The 12,544-nt window shown below is 41.5% G+C and overlaps 1 protein-coding gene across 2 annotated transcripts in view; it reads right to left on the reverse strand.

Moving 5' to 3' along the window:
• SEC14L1 (SEC14 like lipid binding 1) overlaps nt 1-12,544 on the reverse strand; it is a 36,164-nt gene that overhangs the window by 6,530 nt on the left and 17,090 nt on the right. For both annotated transcript variants that reach the window (XM_072351777.1, XM_072351778.1), the window contains exons 3-12: nt 9,274-9,423; nt 9,052-9,183; nt 7,495-7,623; nt 7,026-7,260; nt 6,276-6,385; nt 5,316-5,505; nt 2,612-2,700; nt 1,908-1,978; nt 1,079-1,250; nt 645-779 (exon numbers count right to left, since the gene is read on the reverse strand). In XM_072351777.1, coding sequence (XP_072207878.1) covers nt 645-779; nt 1,079-1,250; nt 1,908-1,978; nt 2,612-2,700; nt 5,316-5,505; nt 6,276-6,385; nt 7,026-7,260; nt 7,495-7,623; nt 9,052-9,183; nt 9,274-9,423 — 1,413 coding nt within the window. The remainder of the gene's footprint in view (nt 1-644; nt 780-1,078; nt 1,251-1,907; nt 1,979-2,611; nt 2,701-5,315; nt 5,506-6,275; nt 6,386-7,025; nt 7,261-7,494; nt 7,624-9,051; nt 9,184-9,273; nt 9,424-12,544) is intronic.

Here is a 12,544-nt window from a genome sequence, read left to right on the forward strand (position 1 = left end):
AGGTCCGGTAGTTAAAATAAAACATTTTCAATTGGGCCCATGCATGTCGGAATCTTTTTTGACCACTGACTTTTCTTGGACAATGAACAATACATCTATAGTGGTTTTAAGTGAAAAAAGGAATAAACAGCTCCTAGATGGGCACGGAATTATTTTGACACATTTAATCACTGGTTTAATTTGGCCTCTGATGGTGATAATAGAGCTTTTGCACTTCTAGCAGACTGGTGGGGATATTTCAGCATCTCCAGAATATCTGAAATCTAAGGGTGATGGTAGACCATCAAATGGCATGGTCTAGCACACTGGCTATAGCTAACCTTTCATCTTGCTGCCACAAAGAGGAAATAAAAGACCTTACACTGCATCTTATGCCCTCACAAAGATGCAAACAACAGAACCACGCACAGCTCCAGGCACCTATATTGCACACAACAAATGCTAAGGTCGAGAACTGTGGTCACACAATGGCCACAGTCAGCCACCATGGCTCCAAAGCTTGGAATTCAGTTCTCCTCTTCAAAGGCTTCCTTTTGAATTCTGACCAAAACCAACAGGCTTCTTTGTTTAGAGGAGCAAGGGGGAAAAAAGAAGAACAAAAAACCCACAAATAAGTCCCTGTATGTACTAGTTTAAATTCATACCATGCACTCTCCACCAAGAAAATCAGGAATAATTTCTTTATCGATGTAATCCAGCAATCCCCCAGGACCCTGGTAGTCATTTCCAGCATAAATAAGGAATTTCTTTCTAGTGTTGTCATCAATGAATGGACTGACCTATAAATGAAGAAAAATAGAATAGATCAGGATCCCAGGTTTGTCTTCAGAAAGTTCTGAAGAAATCAGTTTGACCACATTAAGTGTTACTACCCTTGTTACACAAAATCCATGCCACAAAAAAAAAGCTAAATTCACTGGCTATATCTTAGGTTGGACTTTTAATAGTATTCTTGGAATGGATTTAAAAGAGACGCATCCAAAGGAAGCATTTACTGCCTATAAAGCCCAATTAAGAGCTTTTACAAACTACAAATGCAGAGCAGCTCGTTGAGAAAGACCTTCAATTAAAAACATACCAGTGTCCAAAGAACAGGGAATACTCGAGGTGCTCTCAGGATAAGAAGACGACCCAAAGTCTCAGGGTAATTAGCTTCTACCACCTCGATGATTCTTAGCAATGCTTTGACACCAGGCCTCCATAAATGCCGCATGTTTAAGCCTTCCAGATCTACTAGGCAGGTCCAAGAGCTAAATTTTAGAGACAGAAAGGAAAAATAAATCTCAGATGGATGAAAAAATAATCTACTTGCTGGTTCAGGTGGGAAGACAGATTTCAACCTGCATGGGGCAAATGAGATGCATTTATTTCTATCTGTTTTGTGGGTCATATGCACATGTCCAGGACTCTGAAATTTACAGACTCTATTGCACATAAAAGTGTGATTACAATTCAAAGTTAGTTCTGCTATCACATCTCAGGAAGAGAAGCTTTTCTTATAGGATTAAATGTGTTCTTAAGACAAAATACTGAGCTTTAGCATATGCATAGCTCCTGTCTCACCCTGGGCATGGACTCAAGATGTACAGCTGGGCTGTACTAGCTTGCACCCACGAAACCACGTGCAACGTTAAAATGAAACAAGAAGCATTTGCTGTTTCATATGAAGTCCTTAAGCAAGTGTTGTGCTTCCATCAGGCTTGGAAGTCACTCAAGTAGTGATTAGGGCAGGTCTCAGTTAACAGTAGCTGTGCTTCTGTATGTGAAACATAGACTACCCTTTGCTTGGTCCATTTAACAAATGAAACTCAGTAGCATTACAACGCACAATGTCATCCCACTCTCTTCACCCCCACAGTGACACTTGGTTACTCCTGAAAAGCAGACCTATAATTGATGTCTTTTACCTTATTGGCCTGCCAAACACTTTTGTATTCTCTTCACATCGCCTCAGACCTTCTTCATTTATGGAAAGAACCTGCACAAGAAAACAGTCTGTATATCAGACATATAATATAATATGTCTTGAGAAGACAGTCTAACACTCAGTAGGTAGGATGAAGAAATGTTCATGACCAAAGTCTAATTAGAACTACAAGCTCAAACCAGCACAAATTTATCTAGAGGTTACTATGGCCATGACTGTCACTACTATTGATAACCTGGAATTCTGCAGTCTTTCTGCCTAGAAGCAGAAAATCCACAATAACAGTACAAGTGCTGCCTTTAGAGAGCATTAAAAGAAAGTATTCTTCCTTTAAAAACAAGTTAATCTAATCCTTGTGATATAGCCTTGAAAAAGTCTGAGCGTGTTATTTCCTCTTCTGCACAAATGCAGAGACTTAAGCTCGAAGCAGCACACAAACTGCAGAAGAATCTCCAAGAGTGCTAACCAATAACTACAGGAGCTGCCAAGAACTACGCCTTTCCACCATCGGTTTGCAGTTGGAAAGAATGCAGAAGGACCAGGAGCTTTCAGATGTATTCAAACGGAAAACAGACGGACAGAGTACATCAAAATATCCAGCGTGATGAATGTTCTGGCAGAAAAGGAAGTTTCTAAATGAAAATATCACATTGTTAGCAACTTGCTGGCTCCAAAAATACTTACGTATCGAAGCAAGGCCTCTTCCCCCAGAGCTCTCACTAAGCCTTTGGTATCCATCTGTCCCAGCCTCAGCACGTACAGCGGGCGGCCATCTGAATAACAAGGACAATTACATCACCATAACATAACCTTTATTTTTACAGTAAAAAATACAATAGAGTAAAACAACTTATGCTAAAAATCCAAATGCAAATGAGCCATATTCAGTTCTAACTTCATTGTACAAGTGGAAGGAGGAATACCTGGAGCAGATGGCAACATATTTAACCCTGCCCAGTCACACTGCAAGATCACCAGTAAATGAACTGCTTACAGCAACCGCTGTGGACAGATGCTACACTAAGTACCGGGAGCTAAAGAAACAAAACGTCCACCTCCAGTTTTGCTTTCTGCAGTATTTGCTGAAGTCAAACCTTTCAGCTGTATCACGACATGGTGGGGAATGGGCACACAGCCTCCTTTATGCAGTTTGAGGCTCAAGAACACAGACTCTGATCCAGAGACCAGCTTCAGATGACCCTCTGCATTCAAGAGCTCGCCTTCTCACAGTCCTCTTGCCACAGCATGCTGCTGTCCTGGGATACAGAGGCTTAACAGCTGCATTATCTGAATTTAAGAATTAAATGCTGCATTGCTGGTTCTTCCTCACAGGATCTAGTTGTCTGAACTTGTTTCCATCCTCCTCCCAAAGATCTGATGCATTTGTTAAGCTTTGCTCCACCTATTTTAGTACACAAGCAATAATCACCCACTTACAGAACTAAATATGCTATTAAAAAAAAAAAAAAGGAAAAATAAAAAGCAACAAAAGGCAGTTTTCTCCATAAAAATCTCCCTCAAGTTCTGATGTCTGTTTCCATCACTCAACAACTGCAGAAAGAGACAACCAATCATCATTAAGCCCTTCGGGAGTCAAGGAAAGAAGCTGTCAGGGTATGCAATATCAAAAACAAATTGCAGAGCCAAACCAAGTTGCTTATTTAGCGAGGACACTGCCCCAGGAAAGTTCTCAGGGTCATCTGATATTTAATCAGATGGTCTGAAAAACAATATTGTTTTAACACCAGCGCACACTTATCTTGTTTGGTTTTTGAAACACTACACAAAAAAGCAGTTAAGCTTCCTAGTAGGTTCCCCTCCCTCACAGATGCACACGCATGCAAAACTAAGTAGTTTACTAACCCTCCTCCACCCAAATGACACATGAAGTCTCAACTGACAGCGCTGTGTATTTAATTCAAGCTTAATCATTTAAACAAACATTTGACTGGAGAACTCTTGACACTCTAAAAGCCACGCATGTAAAGAAACACCATGCAAACTGAAAGCCAAGGTGTTAGCTTTTACACTGATAGCTTCATTGAGACAGCACTGTTGCCTCTGTTATAGCACTAAGAGCTATGCAGAGTTCTGCTAGCTTAAGTTTGGCACAACTTGGGAGGGAAGGTGCAGGACTGGAAAAGGGAACTTTTTTAAAAAGCTGCCCTTTACATTTTTAAACTGTAGAGAATTGCTTGGTTTTACAAGTCTGATTCCATTATTGACAGCACTGCTGCATTTGAGGGTACAGCCCAGAAGAGATCAAAGACATTGAGGGGAAAAGGAGAGAGAGGCACATGAAGTTCTCCATGCTGAAGAGCTGCTTAGAAGAGCATTAAGGACCCTGGTGTGTTTTACACCTTCCTGCTCACTGGCAGGAGCCTGTTATGTGTCTGGAGAGCAATGACAAGGAGTGACAGAAAGGGGGAATGGATTCACACTTCTTTTTCCTACAGTCTTTACGATCATATTCTCAATTTCCATTTTCTAAGTTCAATTCTGTCCAACCCAGAGCAGCAGGGCAGAGCCGTTCAGGCTCGTTCTCTTTACAGCAATAAAGCTTCTGCTGTGTCCTCCTGGCCAGGACTGCAGACAGCTTCCTGTTATCTTCTTTGTAACAGGAAGAGTTGGCAGAAACAATGGTGCCTAATGGGGAGAGGACTACAGCAGAAGGACAGAGATAGCTCACAGTCAGGGACCATTTCCTTATCAACAGAGCCCAGCATGCCTCAAGCAATGAGTTCCAAAACACTTCATTACTGTGCATGCACTGGCAACAAAACCAGTGCACAATAAAGCCAGCTGAGGAACAAGGGAGCATATCACGTATTGTCTTCCATGTTTTAAAGATCTGGCCATGCCACACTATACAAATACAAATTCAACCAGAGTTTCCTCCCATCTTAAATAAATCCACTCTATTTGGTGTTTCTGCAACATTCCACTTCTCTTCATTAAACTGACTGTAATGCCAAATAAACATGAGCAAACCTATCCAACATCAGAAATAAGTTGATTAGGAAAACACACTTCTTTACAAACATCTCTTAATCACCACAACAGAATACTCAGCATTAGCATAACACCGTTCTAAGCAATTCAGAGCTGTAGAGAAGTGCAGTTAGTTGTTGTTTTTAAAAGTAATGGCACAGCAGAGCTCTTCACAGAGCATGTTGGTGTTAGAAAGTTAAACATGTTGGTGTTAGAAAGATTACGACCTAGCAGGCTGCTCCCACTACCTTAGAAGCTGGCAACATGAATTTAAATATGTCCAGTACAAAGTAATGGAGAAGACCTATCCAGCTTTCTAGCCACCTCTAGCTAACAGAGGAACCATTACAACCTTTCATGTAGAACATAAAAAGGCTGGTCTATATCCACAGCATACCTTTGTCGTGATGATGCCAGCCTCCTGCATAGTAATCCTGGAGTACTTGAGGAGGATTCCAGGTATCTAAAATATAGTCTACCTGGTGCTGCTTACGCCACGTCAGAGACTGGCAAAGGATCTCTCTCGCTTTATCAATGTTGAAATCCCGGGCACGGAGGAATCTTAAAATGTGCTCATCCTTTGGGATCTGTTACAAAGGACAACAGACAACAAAACAAAAACAAACACCATAGCTTTGTATTCAAGGTTTGAAACCAGCAGAACAAAAGGATGAACAAGAGGAGCTGAAAAAGGTGTAAGCCTGGCACCAGGGCAAGAGGATGGTACAGAACACTCAAAGTCTCTTTCAAAACTAAACCTAAGCCCTGACAGGTACTGCAGTTTATATCCTTCAAATGACAGTTACATCTGATGTAACATGAACTCTTACAGTGATTTACATCTGTGTGACCATAATAAGTTAGTCCAATTTAAATGAACGTAGTGACAAAACACAGACTGCACTTCATTGTTAAGTAACAGGAAGGCCTGGAAACTGAGATAGATAAGCAAGTCAGAAGCAACTGGAAAACCCTCAGGTTTTCTCTCAGTGCTTTAACAGGCCACATCGGTAACCTTGTGCACATAGATTTATGAGCACGATGTTGGCCAAAGCAAACATATGTAAAAAATAAAGTTATTCTAGAATCAAGAAGGCTTGTAAAACTGTTGTTATTTCCATGCTGAATTATTCATGTTCTGGGAGGCGCTCACACTCAGCAGTTAAGCACCTCAGCAGGCAAGTCAGATGGACAGTCACAATGTTCTGTCGCTGGTGTAAAGACTTAATTTGGGTATTTTGTTTTGATTACAGAGGGCCACTTATCAAAACTAGTTAACATTAACATGGTACATTTGACCAGGTCTGCCTTGCATCTCACATATCAAGAGAGCCACAAGAAATAAACAGGAACTTACTTTGCCTTTGTGTGTCTCTTGGAGCCACTGTCTCAGCCGAATGAGGCAGCTTTCCTGCATGGGTGTCAAGTCGCCCAGATAACGCTTGATGTAGTCTGCATCCAGCTTGTCTAAAAGGAGATGTATGTGTGATTAAAGTGGTCCTGAACTGACCTAACTGAAACAGCAAATGATCTTATATACTGATATGTGAGACAGGAGTGGTGGCTTTGTGTTCTCTGCAGAGTTGAATGAAATTTCTCTGAATCAATGAAAAGATGAGCAAACAAATAGACAGTTATCTTCACGTTAAACTGAGAAGACTCATTCTTCTGCAACTAAGAAAGAAGCGAAAATGGGCATTTACAAAAGCTTTTTTCCCACAGTATATTCAGACTTGTCAATTCACAGCTATCACAGGGCTTGATCCTTCTAGAAATATTAGAGAAGCTCTGACCTAAACCTTTCCCAGATCCCCTTACTGACAGCAGAAGGAAGATAAAACAGAATACTGTGACCTGGGAACTTCCCTCCTTGCTATTGCTGCAGTTAAACCCATCCCAGAATTTCTGGGCAAGATGCAGGCTACTGATTTGCAACCTAATGAACAAAGAGAAAAGCTTCTCCACTCTTCTGATCTTCATTCGCTAAAGAGACAAGCTGATAACAGCTCTTCAAGCTGATGTTCGAGTTTTCAGTTACCCAGGAGTAGTGCCACCAAGAGCCTCTACAGGACAAAGAATCGCACTAAAACAAGTCAAACCACCATACCATCAGGTGTTCCTGCTGTAAGCTCTGAGGGGCTGCTTGAGGTGTTGAGGATCTCCTTATTGTTCAAGCCCTCCTTTGTGGCAGAATCTGGCACATTAATAGCAGGTGATACTGGTCGTCTTGTGTGGGATGTGCTGCTCTCCAATTTACATGCAACAGGAGGAGTCCAACGAGGAACAAAGGTTATTCCTTCTTCCTCCAGCTGCTTCAGGTAGTACTCTATTATTTCCTTTCCCTTTAAAAAGGAGACTTTACTTCAGCTACTGAAAATACCTTCAGACACAAAAAGGATTGGTCTGGAAACCCTTTATGTGGCCAGACCTTCCAAATACAGACCTACACACATAGTGCCCTAGGCTAAAGAATAAACAGCCCAGCTTGCTGACCACAGCAGCCTGTTACTTAGCAGCAGTTACATTATCTTTCCATAACTTAGAGCCAGGCACCAAATTTGTGGCTGCAAGCTCACCTTTTTAATATTGCTGGTGTACTGCTTCATGGCAATCTTTTCCACTGTGCTTTCAAAACCAAAAAAAGATTTTATATCCAGACTTGCCGACTGTTCAAAACAGGTCCAGTCTTCATTGTCAGGATGAACCTGTTAAAAAGAGGTCATACAATCTAGTTATATATTTGGTATTCTTTTTCCTCACAGTGTTTCAAATCAGGTTCACATAGTCAAAAATACATGAGAGGAATTTGCAGCCTTTCGCTTCATGTGCAAAATACAGATAGGAAGGGATAACATTAAAGAACAATTGGCTGAGAAGCCCTCCTGTAACCCCACTGATGGAACAGAATGTGTTCCTAACAAGAAAGGGAAGGGTGGAGAAATCCTAGTGCATGAGCCAAGATACAAGAGACCAGCAGGTTTAAATAACTAACAACATCTCACAGTAGATATGAGTTGAGACTGTAGGGTATCAAACTACAAACTAAAATACTCCACAGTGAACTTTCTGTTCCTGCAGGTTAGTCTGACAGACCAGGCCAGCTAGCTTAAGGACTGCAGCAAGCACAGTGTAAGCATTCCTCGGCACTGCAGTCTAGACGTGTTTGCAACAGACACAAGTGCAACACATTGTTCCTTTCTTGACCTACAAAGTACCAAGATAGAGAAATGTTTTTACTTTGTTCTCCTATGAGGATAGAAAAGAAGTGTAAACTTCTCACTTGGTTGAACAAACCACTAGGGAGGCTTTTGCTACTATCTTGCCTTTTAAGTTTAGAGCATCTTCCACAGGAAAAAAGGGCAGATAAAGGAGTATTTTTAACAGAAATAATGGAGAACTAATAACAAAAATAGGGTAATAGTAATAATAATAAAATAGGGTAATAGTGGCAAGTGGTTTTAAGTTCCATTGACCTTCTAACTATGTTTTCTTTGGAAAACTGAAGAAAAAAAAAACTATAGCGCAAATAAGAGGGTTACATTTGCTGGCTTGCATTTGACCTTTAAAATCTATCTGAAGTTTTACTTCTGCGAACACATGCTGTATCAGCCTATGAGTACTTCCTAAGCTACTAAGAAAAAACATGACCAGAACATGCAGCAAGCATGCCACCACACTTCTTTGTACAAGCAAACACCTGCAGTGAAGACCAAAGCCAGCCACCACAGAAGGAGTTAGGTTAAAACACTGCTGACGATGAACATTTGAGCTGAACAGAAGGCAAATAAAGCTATGTAGAAGTTTCCTTTAGCAGTTCTGTCAGGGTATCAACAGCCTTGACAAGGCTCACACTGCTATTACAGACCACAGATCTGCCTAAACAGAGCTGTCAAACACAGCAGATTATGTTGTGTTCTGCTCTCTGAGAAGATGCAAGAGGGTGCCAAACTTGTTTCAGTTCTTCAAGCAAGCGTGTTACATTTAACACTAACAACAATTATCACTCATGGTGGTATGTTGGTTATTTCTTCTTGTAAGGCAAAAGCCAAGAACAACCTAACTTCTGTTTGAGTTTTGAAAGCTAAACACTGACTTAATTCCATCTGTAGCACCACCAAGAGCCTGTTACTCACTGTGTAAGAGCAGTGCTCATTAATAATGACTCTGTTAGAGAAGGTTTCATTGTAGGCTTCTATATGCAAAGTCCTTTCCCGTCTGTTCAGAGAATTCTTCTGGACAAAATAGACGTAATCCACGCCTGCAATCTGAAGAAGATGCAACAGACGCTCTTAACATACAATAATCATGTGAAATTACATCATAAAATTAAGAACAGGCACCTCAAATCTAATCACCTTTTTCAACAGCCGTGGTGCATCTATATCCAGCTTACAGCGCCGCTCGATCACATGGATGGCTTCATCCTCACTCTTATATTCACTCACGGTGTCGCTGGCTACAAACATAGGAATCAGTGGGCATGTAGGAAACCTCCTCTCATAAGCCTACAACAACAGAAAAAGAAGAAAAGCTGTCATCACAGTTAAGTCTTGCAGTTAGGGTAGGGTTCCTTCACTGATATCACCGGCATCTGGAGGCAGAAGACCACTGATATCTTTCACAGAGGGGATCCTTCCTGCTCATGTTATAGTTGAACAATCAGAGTTCATCCCAAGCAAACCATTTAAGATGTTCTTAATACAGCCCTACTTAAGTAAGACAACACACAAAACGTGGCCTCTCCCCACCCTTTAGCCCAAAAGGAAGCTGCCTGTTACAAATAACGACAACCCACTTGTCAGCAATAACAGAAAAATCAGACTCTCTAGCTCTGAAATACCACAAGACAAAAACAATTACATGTTGGATTAAAAAACCCCACATGCTAATTACCGGTGTTTCACCAAGCTGTCTACAGGGCTTTCCACGCAGCTCCCAAAGGTCTCATAAAAACATTTCAGAGCCCATTTCTTAAGCTAATGGAGCTCTCAAGTTCCCCATGCACGGAGTATTCGTGATCACAGAATCATTGACTGGTTTGAGTTGGAAAGGACCTCAATGATCACAAAGCTCCAACCCCACCACAGGCAGTGTGACCAACCTCCACATCTAATATCAGACCAGGTTGCTCAGAGCCCATCCAGCCTGGCCTTGAGCACCTCTAGGGATGGGGCATCCAGAATCTCTCTGGGCAAAACGATGATTTCATGGCAGTTTGTCAGCTTACAGCTGCATCCACCAATAGATATGATGTGCCCTTCCAATAAGAAGAGGCCATGTCATACTTTTGGCTATTGGAACTTTTTTGCTACCATGCCAGACATCAATAGCTGTGCCTCCAGTTAGAGGACAGATAAATATAAATGAGTTGAACCCTTAAATACTTCACACACATAAGGAATACAGAATTAAATTAGGCACACTCAGATACAGTTTAAAACCTAGAATCAGTAACATAGGTTAAAAAGGTGGGGGGAGTTATCCCCACTAAGAACACTGCAGGATTTTAGCTCTAGAGCCATCTGTGACCGGAGAATACAATATAACTGTTATCTTCTCCTTTTCATAGTCACTAGTATCTCTCTGCTTCCCTCCTGTGAAGGGCAGTGATGTCATCAATGTTTTAATCTCCTTTCCAAACTGTGAATTCTTTCCTATTTGCCATTAGACTCAAAACCTCGGCTTTGGTAAATAGGTAGGATGTGCAAGGTGCCTCAATGCAGAAACCTGAGAGCAAAACGTGAAACAAAAGCCTTTAAAAAGAGCTAAAATATGCACTATGTCCTTTTAAATCTTCTTAACTGCTCTTAATATAGCCGGGCAGCGGCAGGGGAACAGCATCAGCAGGGAGAGGGTGTGGAAGAAAATAAGCAGCAGCTGCAGAAAGCATGAAACCACGGCACTGGGAGAGAAAAGGTCTCTTAATTCTCCTATTATAAGAATACTTAGTTTGCTACCAGAGTTCACTTGTAGCAGCGTTGCTGTGGTGACAGCAGTGCAATGCACTGAAACAATGCCTGCTTTTCTCCCCTTTGTAAGTATATTTTAAACTATTTTCGCAGCAAGGCTGCCCTGAGTTCATAAAGCTCCTCTGCAATGTACTCCAAGCACAATCAGAGAGTGAATACACACACACTCCTTTCTTCCAGCCTCTCATTTGTGCACAGCTGGTTTTGCTTAAGCTAGAAAGGAGAAAGAACTCCTGAGCTCAGAGACGTGCATGATAGAGGTAGCAGAGGGTTAGTGCTGCAACACAGCAGCTACATCACATAGCAAAAGCCTTTTACAGTCCTAAGGGAGGACTGGTCCTATTAAAACAGTACAAGAGTTTGCTTATTTGTGTGATGAATGCCTTGTTCTAACAAAGCTTATGTTTTTGTAGGCATACAGGAATGCCTCGGCCTCTCTCACTGAATAACAAAGCCCCAGCACTTAGAATTCATCTCTACTGCAACAGTATGGACTTGCTGTTTTTTGAGGACTTGGTAGCAATAATTAGCCACTTCTTCCTCAGCTTATGAAATATTTAGCACTCCTCTCTATTTTGGATGGGGTTTTGTTTGTTGCTACTTCAAAAGACAATGAAACATCCCCACTGAGGAGCCCCTGTAAGCTTCTGCTGCCTCACTGACTGCACGTATTGATGCATTTCTCAGTTCTCATTTGCCCTGTGAACACTTGCAAATTGCAGCATTACCTGCTGGAAGGGTTTATTGAACTGCAAGCAAAAAAAAAAACCAACCAAACAAAAGCCCAAGAATTTGTTCTGAAAGGCAGGACTGAGCTGAACGTGTTCAGTTTGGAAGAGAACAGAATAATTAACGTCAGAAGTTGGCACGCTCAGTGCTTACAGCAACAAAGTACTTGAAGGTTGCAGAGAGAATAACAGCAACCCCAGAGTCTTTCTTCTCTGAAGAACATGCACACAGCACTGAGAACTGCTCACAGTCAGTTCATTGGGCTCTCAAGTCAGGCTGGTTCTATTCAAGTTGTGTGCCACCAGCATACGTTCTTGTAATGCATCATTCCTCAGTACAGCATCGTTTGAGAATTATTACAGCGTGATTATATGTGTAATTACAGCAAACTGTAGCCACATCAACATTTTCTATCTGATTTAAGCACCGTCGTCTTCTCCACACGTGGCAAACAGTTCTTTCACAGCGCAGAGCAGGCAGGAAAAGCTGTATTGACTATGGGATACTGAGAGATCTTCCTTTGCACCACAGATCAACACAGCACAAGAAGAAAACCTGCAGTGTAAGAATGGCACAGCAACCAATAAGAGACGTGTGGGTCAAAGCAGCACGCATATGGTCAGAACTGGGGCTATTAAAAGAGCAAGAGAACATAAATACCAAATACAACTTCTTTGCTTGTAGTAGAACTGATTTGTTCTGCATTATTGAGGTGTTTTGAACAAGAAATTGTCTCGAGTCTGGCTTTGTGGGCAGGAAATCACTAAATTGTGTTATCCAATACTACTTTAGCAGCCTGATAAAGCAGGGTGTATGTTATAAGATGCCACGTGTGTTTTCCCTCTATGATAGGCTTCTCTTCACAAATAAAATCATTAGGTGCTACACACCTTCCTCTCAGCACTGCAACTGTACAGATACAATCACA

This window comes from Excalfactoria chinensis, chromosome 17 (genome assembly GCF_039878825.1).
Source record: "Excalfactoria chinensis isolate bCotChi1 chromosome 17, bCotChi1.hap2, whole genome shotgun sequence".
Lineage (NCBI taxonomy): Eukaryota > Metazoa > Chordata > Aves > Galliformes > Phasianidae > Excalfactoria > Excalfactoria chinensis.